General features: G+C 35.3%; 1 protein-coding gene and 1 long non-coding RNA gene across 2 annotated transcripts; both read right to left on the bottom strand.

Annotated features, from left to right (window-relative positions):
- Nucleotides 1–959: 959 nt before the first annotated feature.
- Nucleotides 960–1,730, bottom strand: LOC143632752 (subtilisin-like protease SBT5.3). Its single transcript, XM_077101180.1, has 2 exons — nucleotides 1,369–1,730; nucleotides 960–1,296 (listed from the first exon to the last, which is right to left on the bottom strand). The coding sequence occupies exons 1-2, from the start codon at nucleotides 1,624–1,626 to the stop codon at nucleotides 1,195–1,197; spliced, it is 360 nt and encodes a 119-aa protein (XP_076957295.1). The 5' UTR covers nucleotides 1,627–1,730; the 3' UTR covers nucleotides 960–1,194.
- A 1,474-nt stretch (nucleotides 1,731–3,204) lies between these two features.
- Nucleotides 3,205–3,827, bottom strand: LOC143632753 (uncharacterized). The gene is made up of 3 exons (XR_013153572.1): nucleotides 3,563–3,827; nucleotides 3,400–3,497; nucleotides 3,205–3,317 (listed from the first exon to the last, which is right to left on the bottom strand). It is a non-coding gene; the product is annotated as an uncharacterized LOC143632753 (long non-coding RNA).
- Between the last annotated feature and the right edge of the window lie 6,246 nt (nucleotides 3,828–10,073).

Consider the following 10,073-nt stretch of genomic DNA (forward strand, 5'->3'; position numbering starts at 1 on the left):
AGTCTAAGTTTGCATGATTAAAAATACTTGAATCACTATGCTAGAAAAAATAAAGAATTTTAACCCGAAAGAATAAGAACTACAACTAATCAAGTTACGTATGAGATCAGTACTGGTATCGAAAATCCTGATCCAAAAAGCCTTAAATTTTTGGTACCGGTACTGAAATATTCATTTCGGTATTGAAGGTAAAATTCGGAAAATACTGGTACCTTACCGAAACTCAAAACATTGGTCCGATTCGGTACCGACAGTACCAAATCAGTATCGGTTTGGTACCATAGCAATCGGTACAATACCGAATTAGCTCATTTCTAAATCAAGTTATTAATAAGAATGTAATACATAAATTTCCACATCAGGTACAAAATGAAGACAAAATGGGTCGTGTACTAAGTTTTTGCTCTTATTATTTTTAATGAATGTTGACTTGAATGACCAGCCGAAAGCTTTGAGTTTAGTTTATATTTTCTAATAATATGATTTTCCTATATGTAATTGCACCATCGGCACATTATTACAGATTAATGTTAGTGATATTTATTTGTTCGGTTTTGACTCAACAGCTTAGTTTGGTACCGATTAAATTTAATCAATTATTGATCAAAATTTAAGTCAACCAATATGACCCAATAATATTTTGTATTTAAAAATTTAGTTTTAATCCTGCATATATAGGTTAGTCTGTACTATCAATCAACCACGTTTACAGAATACACATAGCAAACGGTTTTCAAATTAGTTGGCCAGGTTTCACCAAAACCAAACGGCGTTCATTATTTATGTTATTAATAGAGCACCTTTTAAAAATAAAAAATAAGTGGGTAAATAGGTCAGCCCGTGAACCTGATGGGCCGTGTTAGGTTCATGTCGTGTTAGAAATTCACACATATAAATAAAATAAGTGTGTTTAACTATAAAACCCGAAACTCATTTCACAAATATACTTTATATTTTTGCATAAAATACCCATTAAGTTAAGCTAAGAAATATAACAAATTAATCAAATAAAATTATAAAAATAAACATGTTAAACAGGTCAACCCAAGAACCCACCAAGCTGACCCAAAAACGAGTCGTTTAGCTAAACCTGTTAGCGAGTTTTTACTGAAACTGACCCAAACCCCCGAATCATGTGTCGTGTCATAAAGACATAAACTCAAACCCTAACCATGACTCGCTAATTTGAAATCCTTACGCGTCTTTAGCATCTGCATTGGCTGCTTTGGCTTCAACAAAGCTTATCACCGGAAATAATTTGTTTTTCGGTAATGCTTTAGCAGAAAGACTTTCACCCTGAATATAAATTTTGTTAGTTGTTACAAATAATAAGTTAAAAGTTTTAAAATTTTTAGATGTAACACTGACCTTTAACCTTACATTATTTCCCAAAACCACATAGCTAGTAAAGTGTCGGTCCATCGTGCTCGCTCCATTAGTGATCTGCCAAGTGGCAACATTGGAAACCATAGCATCACCAGGCTCCGAATTTCCAGCAGAGCAAACCACATCAATCCCGTGTTTAACTGCGTGAAACGAGCTAATGGCAACACTATTATTAAAAAATGGGACCGCATCACCACCAAGAGACACGGACAACACATCTACACCATCATGAATCGCCATGTCGAATGCAGCTAAAATATCAACATCAAAACACTCGCTTCCATTAACCGGTGGGAAACAAAGTTTATATGCAGCAACCCGAGCGTATGGGGACCCACCTTTAGCCGTTCATTCCCATACCCGAACACATTGGTGTCTGACACAAAGTTACCTCCTGTTGTTGATAATGTGTGGGATCTGTGGCCTTCGTGATCGCGTGGTGAATCAAATGTGGAGTTTAATGGGCCCACCACGGAACCATAACCTTTGTTGAAGTATCTTGCTCCTATTAGCTTCCTTCACATATCATAATAATGTTAATGTGAGTGTATTCATTTATATAATAATTTTGGGCTTAAAAAGGGGCCCATAGAACAGCTGGAAAAAGCCCCGGCTCGCTTACGGAAAGTAGAAATAGAAGCAGATGAGTTTCGCGTGAATGGATACTCTGAAATAGAGCGAGAAAAATTGAATTTGATTGATTCAACTTATAAGACTTTAATTTGATTGATTCAACTTATAAGACTTTGGAACAGCTAGAAAATTACAAAAATGAAACTATCAATTTTGAACAACAAAAGGCCAGTAATCAAGCCCCAAGGGCGCCATATAAAATTGGTCTTGTGGTATGTCCAACTTTCGTTTTTGGTAATCATGTATAAGTACACGACTGATCCAAAAATACCCTTAACATTTTAAAAAATATGAAAAAACAAACTCTCTTGTGCCCACCACTTATAATCAATTTCATATATATTACTTATTTTTAAGTTTTTGTCCCCTAAACGCTCAAGGGTATTCTGGCCATTTTCTAAAAGTTTAACCTAATAGTTAACCTTTACATTTGCGCATAACTTGGGACCAGTTATGCACTTTCTCATACTTGAGCTACAAGTGAAAATTGAAAATACCATAAAGGCATAATGACCATTCATGTCATTCTTTCTTCCATGATATACAAATCACCATGAAGAGGTTAACTTAAACTTTTCAAATAAAAGTTGTTTTTTTATTCAGGATAACGTTCAAAATCAAGAGTAAATAATGTATATCAATTTATCATCCCTTGTTATAATGAAGAACAAAATCATAATCCAAGATTTTGAAACCTAAAATCAATTTAGCTGACAGTTCATAAAGCATGTGCACTCTTGATAGTGGCAAACAGATAAGAGTTTCACAGTATAATCCAGATTGAACATGTTTGGTATTATATTGTATTCCAATCAATTATTGCTTCATGATCCCCACAAACTAATCAATTACCCTAACATAATATGCATATAATTATATGTTCCTAAGATGCTAATTAACAACTAAGCCATTAAAAAGTCAATGTTCCCAAATCAAATAAGTTAAAAGTTAACTTTGTTGGAAGAATATAAGTAAAGTAATACAAGTTGTCTAGAGTGAGTGTACTCATATCACAGTCTTCAACAAAAATGTTGGAAAATTGGTTAGCAACAAATTATTAAAGTAAAGTACATTTTGGACCAATTGGATAAAACTGTATTCAAATAACACATGAAGATCAAACTATAAACTGACCTGTATCAAGGTTTCTATGATAGTATTTTTACCAAATCTTGCTTTCTTCCATATCGAACTCGAATGAGTTACACCGTTATGTTCAAGCCCCATGAAATCCCATGATCTTGTTGTGTGTAACTTTCTACCTTTGTTCAAGAACACAGAGGTTACCCCGGGGTGCTCTGCATTGGATAATTACTCAAAAAAAATTACATAAAAACATATCATTCTACAAAATCATCAATATGAGTATCAACCGCTTACGGGCTATTTGCGTAGCTTCGTCGTCTTCAAGCATGGCAGCAAAACCATTAATATGTCTTGTATATAAGTAAAAGAAAGCATCTTTAGCCTTATCTTTACTGCATATTCAAAAAAGAATATAAGCCTAAAAGGGTAGAAGTTAAAAATATGAATATATTACTACCTTCCCAAATAAGAACCAATAAACTCATACTCAATCTGCTTCTTCGAATACACAAGCCCTAAATTCAAACCTGAATGATCGGTCCCACCCCTTACAGTCAAAAGAATTGGAATTCAATTGAAATCCCCCACAATTCCATTCAATCCATGAAACTTATATTTGACCGTACCTGGATTCAATCGATAGAGTCGCTAATTCTTCAATCCCGAGTTTCAGGATAACAGTCAATTTGATTTCACGTTGGAGAATCGTCAACCGAATTAACCCCGTCAGACGTCACATCACAGCTTATGGCGGTGTCGTTTTGCCAACTGAGTAAGAGAGTCTGAATATAAGTTTCAACGACGATGAGGAATTTAGGTATAGATATATATATATATGTGTGTGTCTTGAAACAGAATGGATATGAATGGGCGACCATTAATTGATATTAATCATCGTCTCAAGGATGGGTGCTGCAGCGTGAACGTGGAAGGATGCCGGGCCTTCAATGACCATTAATACAAAGGCGTCTCAGGAGGGGATAGATGAAAGGTTGTCTATCTCCCATTATAATGTAATAATATAGATTAATATACAAAATTGTTATGTTTTAATCTCTTTTTTTAAATGCATAGATTAATGTCTTCTTTTTGTTGTGTACACATGTTTGACACACTATTAACCAAAATTCACACATTAAGAATCATCATTTTTAAGTGTATTAAGGTGTGGTTTCTCCACGATGATTTTTATTCTAATGGTATATGTTTTTACAAGTATGGCAAGACGAATACTAATAATTAGCCTTTATAAAATTATATTTATCTTCAAAACTAATTGTTCATTGTTGATTTATTTTATTACAAGGCTCAAACCCAATAACATATTATCAGAATGTACGTTTAATGAACTTGTTCATATTTTTAGGACCTTGTTGGTGTTTTATTAACCATTTTCGACTCAATTCACTATAACGATTAAAAAAATTATACATATTATAAATAACTTTTAAAAAAACGTGCCATAGACAGGGAACGAGCCTTGTATGGGGATAAGACGGCCCTGCACAATACCCACAATGGTGAGTTCAACGAAATGAATGTAGATGGTGCCACGAACACCCAAGGATATTTCTTTCCTAACAACCATTACCTTCAAGTCTTTTTTTATTAAACCGTCTATCTATCAGCATGGTCTCTCGAGTGTTGGTGGGCCCACACCTAAATCTCACTTGCATTATTATTTTAAAATATATTTTACATAAATGATGTGACTAACCTTATACAAAATGGTGTGTGGGGTTTATTAGACCCCCCACGTCACCCACGAGTCCTGTTATACAACACTCTTGATTATGAAGATGTTTTTTTTTCTAGGAATCACAATCATAGTCAGGGCCGTCTTCAAGAATTTAAATACCTCGACCGAGCCAAAATAAAAAAGGCTCGTAGGTCTTAATGAAATTTTTTTATTCGCTAATGTACATGGATAAACTTTTATCGATCAATTTATTATAAGCAAAAATCATTCTGAGTATGTAATTATCTCATAAACCATTACAAATTCCTTATATTTAACACCAAAAATCATATATATCTAATATGTATAAAAAAGTTTGTGCCCCCGAAACTTATGTGCGTGAGACAACCCCAAATATAGGGCAAATTTTTTTTTCTTTCTTATCATTAGATATTGAAAATTTAATTGGTCGGAGCGAAACGTATGTCGATAGACTTGGCCAAATAAAAACAAAACGAACATGGACTAGTTAACCAAAACGAACCCGAGCCCGATAACTCAAAAATTTTAAGAAACATTCCAACATCTATTTAATCTTACTGGGTAGCCAAAATATATAACTCAAGCATCAAACGACATTCTATATTATTTCCGGTAACCGAATCAAATGAAACAAAAACCGATAAACAAGAATCGTGATTTGTAGTACAATCACCTCCAATATATTGCACGTTATTTTTATATAAAGACCAGCCCCATTGTAAATATTTAGAACATTTTTGAATAACAACAATAATAATAATGATAATGATAATAATAATAATAATAACAAAAGATATTATATCTTCAAAATCCTGATCAGATCTTTTGCACCAATGAAGACCCTGAACACCTTCTTCTTTGTCCTCCATTCACGTTTCCTCTGCAGCACCAATAAGAGTCATTGCATGCCTTCACAAACCTATAAATCCTCTGCCCCAAATCTCCATCTCAGTCTTTATAATCAATATCAAACTTCACTTCTTGCAACCCCCATAACTCCCTGTTCTCTCTCTGACTCTCTGCTGAAGATTCTGAACGAGCCAAGCAGCATCCATAATCTGGTAATCCAGTGTTGTATTATTATTCTATTCCGATTATGAACCCTATTCGATTGTTGTTAACATTCTGGTCGCTCACAGTAGCCATATTCTTTCGCGTGTCTCTCTGTCCTGCTCGTAGAACCAGTCCAAAAACAAGGAATCACGCTGCTCATGAACCCCTAACGTACATGTAAGGCCCCGTTACCGGTAGCCCTACTTTCATGTTGGATTTACTCATAAACGCAGTTCTAAATATCATAGTTAATTAAAAACATTCGCGGAATATAAAAACTTTAATAAAACATTTCATAACAATTCAAAACTTGTCTTAAACAACCAACTTGTCTTTCGAAAACTAAGTAATTAAAACATAACACGCCCTGAGCCTTCCGATGCCAGTCTCTTATTCAATGCCACGTGTCCCCTCAAGCGAGCTGCCTCATCCTACTCACCTGCGTGCATACTAAAAGTCAACTACGCTGAGTGAGTTCTAGTTAATCATACATTATATAATAGACATAAACTTATATTCTTTCAATCATACTTTCATACTTTCTTTTGTACTAACTTGCTTTCATATCTTACGTTATAAAGAGCATTACACCCTACATTCCTCGAGTATTATTAGGGCTCGGTACCCTCCTTCCTCGAGTATTATTAGGGCTCGGTACCCTATTTCCTCGAATATTAGTAGGGTTCGGTTCCCTAGTTCTCGAATATTAGTAGGGTTCGATTCCCTCTTCGTTACCATACAACCATACATCATACCTCGAGTATTATTAGGGCTCGGTACCCTTTTTGTAACCATACATCATACCTCGAGTATTATTAGGGCTCGGTACCCTTTTCGTAACCATACAACCATCATTTCCTTCTTTTATTAACTTTATCACGTTCATACACATAAGCATACATATCATACTTACCTTATACATAGCGTTCCAACCTAACAGTACGTGCAATATCCGAAGATCGTTCACGTACCATCAAGCAATCATTCATACATTTCACATTATTCACATAAGGCATACACTTATCTCTTAGGATAAGCGTATTAACAAACATATTGAGTATGCACACAGCCCCGAAAACATAACACATAAATGGGGCTAGAAACTCACCTGGATCTTGTTACGTTCTCCGTTAATCGTTATTCCCTTCTTGAGCTATGCACGGCTAACTGTATAATATTTACATGTATCAATTAACTATCACTACTCATATCATCTTTCTAGTCTTAGCTAATACCCATAACGAACGGGGGTCCAGGGGCGCTGCCCCTGGCAGCGGGGTCTAGGAGCGGCAGCCCCTAGCAAGGTCCAAGGGGCAGAGCCCCTGGCTGGGGTCGAGCTGCCAGGTCAGTTTGGAAAAAGTTTATTTCCATTAACTGTCTTAACACATTTTCCATTAGCATTTTGGATCATTGAATAATATGTTACTTAAAAGTTCAAGGGCTTATTTGTAATTAAATCATTCTTTTCTAAGTCCATGGACCTTTCTGTCATTATGTTAAACTTCTAATTCGTCCCAGTCCTTTAACGAATGGGGTTCATAACGAATGAACCCATTCGTTACCATATAACGAATCAAGCCTTATTCGTTTGATCTGGTTAGCGAATTGAACCCTATGACGAATTGAACTCTTAGCGAATCAGTCCATATAACGAATTAGTCCATATAACGAATTAGTCCATCTAATTCGTTCTCTCTTCTAACGAACTGGCTATAACGAATCAAGGGTGATTCGTCATCCCTTTCCCTTAACGAATTGAACACGAACTGTAATCGGTTCGCTATGTTCCTATGGACGAACTAGCTAGCGAATCACCTTTAATTCGCTATATTCCTGTAGCGAACTAGGGTTAGGTCAGGAATGTCAGAACATTCCCTGACATTCCCCCCTTAACCTCGTACCACTTTCCGGCGCCGCCTTTCCGGCGCCGTCATTGCCGGAAAGCCGCTGGAAAAACGCGATTTCGCCGGAAAAACGGGTTTTAGCTCGTTTTTCACCGTTTTTCGTCCCGTTCGATCCAGATCTGAGCTAGGGTGACCCCTAAGATCATCATAGGTTCGGTTTATACCCGATTCCATCCGGATCTCGTGACTTAAACTGTTTAACGGTGTCGGCTCGTCGTTTCGTGACTATATCTAACGGGTTTAAGCTAATAAAACATCATACTAGTATTACTACGGGTCGGTGCTCGGTTTCCTTCTTGGTTTCGGTGTAGATAGGGAAGAACTAGAGAGAAATCTTAAGTGTGTGTTTTGGGTGGTGTATGGAATGTGTGAGAATGAATTAAATGAGGGATTAATGGTTTATATAATTATGGATCATGGGCTTAAGCCCATGGTCCTTTCCTCTTTCTTTCAAAATCCAAGTCCATAATCCATATCCATTTAACCCAACACTAGCCCAACTCGTATTCTATTTCTCTAAACCGATAACGACCCACTATAAAATAGACGATATTTATTCTACTAATAAAACCGAAATTAGGATGTTACAGTACATCAAGTACCACAGTCCACATTCGTTTCTGTTCGCATATTATTCTAAGTTTTGGCTCCGTGTTAAACCCTGAACGAATAAGCAAATTTGCATAAAATTTATCTAAACATATTAATCAATCTGATTTAGAGCATTAGTAAACTAACTTTCTGAATAAGTTCGAAATTGTACACAAAAACTATGGCTTCAAACTAACAAACCGGGCCAAAAACTGAACAGTAAAACCTCGTTTAAATAACCAGAATCCGCATAACATAATACTGATATGGAACCTTGAAAATCACATGTCATGCAGTCCCAAAACCGTGGCCAAAATAATGGTCATTCGGTTATTCGTTTAATAGATAAACTAGTTTGAAAACCGCACCGACAAGTGACCATTTTAACTTCTGAAATTTTAACATAATTTCCAAAAGTTTAAAAACAGTAAAAGTAAGCCCAATAAGCTGCACAAGTTCAGCCCCGAAAAGTAACATCAGCCGTATATTAAAAACCGTTATAAAACCCGTAATTTATAACTCGTTTAACTAAGAAATAAGCCCGTAAACCTAAATAAGATTATGACATTACTGTACAGCTTTAAAAATGATATTTTGAAAAATAATAAGCTGGCCCAAATCTGTCTTTCGCGAAACCTCGCATTAAAAATCGAACTAGAAGCCAAATGGGCCGAAACCGAGTTCGTTTGCATTAATACAGCTAAGGTTATGTTTTTAAAACCTATGTAATGTAAAACAACTTATTTTTATGTATCAAAACTGGTCTTAAGTGGTTTGGTGACCAAAAGTGGGTTTTCGTTTAAAAAGGGTATTTTTGGAACAAGGTATCAAGTTAAACCATAACTTCCGAATATTATAAAACCGGACCTTTAAAACAGAAGCTTATAATTTTAAAAAGATAAATATAAGCTATGAAAATTTAAGGGAAGTTGGATTTACAAAACAGGCCCGTTTACAAACTTTAAAATATTGCTCGTTTAAAACCGAACGGGCCGGGTTTTAAGACTAAAACGTTTCAAAACTGTAAGACCCACATTTTTTTTCCAAAAAATTTTGTTTAAAATATTTTAGGGAAAAAACAACACCTCTTTGGGGCAAGATTTGACATTTAACCGCTAGTTACGGCGAACCGACATAAACCGAACGGGCAGTTTCAAAACTACAATAATATGAACATTCTGAATATTTTTTTTACAGTAAGTATATTGTAATAAAGTCATAATTTTAGTGTTTACATATTTCCCTAAAATTTACCAAGTCTTAAACCCGGTTTTCACCAAAACGAATGCTAAACGAAAATACGGGAACTAAGTCCTTACATCACCAAACTTTCTAAAATCTCAGATCTGAAAATAATATGTTTTCATATACCCTAATATTCTAGAAAAATTGGAGTATTAATTATAAGGGAATTTGTTTACGAAAACCATATTTTAAAGGCTTGCCGTTAAAAACCGACAACATTGATAACCACCTGTGTTGTTAACTTTGAAAACCCGAGGGCGGATGTTTCCAACTAGAAATGATCATGCTACTGATGTGAACAAATTATATAGTTCTTATGGTCATACGGTAACCCGCAACCGAACATAAGGCCCGAACTTTCTAAATATAGAAACTTTATTAAAACGTGGTCAAGTAAAACGAGGTTATTAACATAATTAGTAGTTGAACTAAATACTTAAACACACATCATCAAC

Source organism: Bidens hawaiensis, unplaced genomic scaffold (assembly GCF_021521415.1).
Source record: "Bidens hawaiensis isolate Kalapana, Puna unplaced genomic scaffold, B.hawaiensis_p1.1 tig00006534_1, whole genome shotgun sequence".
In the NCBI taxonomy this organism is placed as follows: domain Eukaryota; kingdom Viridiplantae; phylum Streptophyta; class Magnoliopsida; order Asterales; family Asteraceae; genus Bidens; species Bidens hawaiensis.

Bases quoted from the DNA above. Each gene is read 5' to 3' on its own strand.
- LOC143632752 (XM_077101180.1), bottom strand. From the start codon at position 1,626: ATGGCGATTCATGATGGTGTAGATGTGTTGTCCGTGTCTCTTGGTGGT. The intron at 1,297-1,368 runs GTCAGTGTTACA...ATTTATATTCAG, and splicing joins GAAATAATGTAAGGTTAAAG to GGTGAAAGTCTTTCTGCTAA.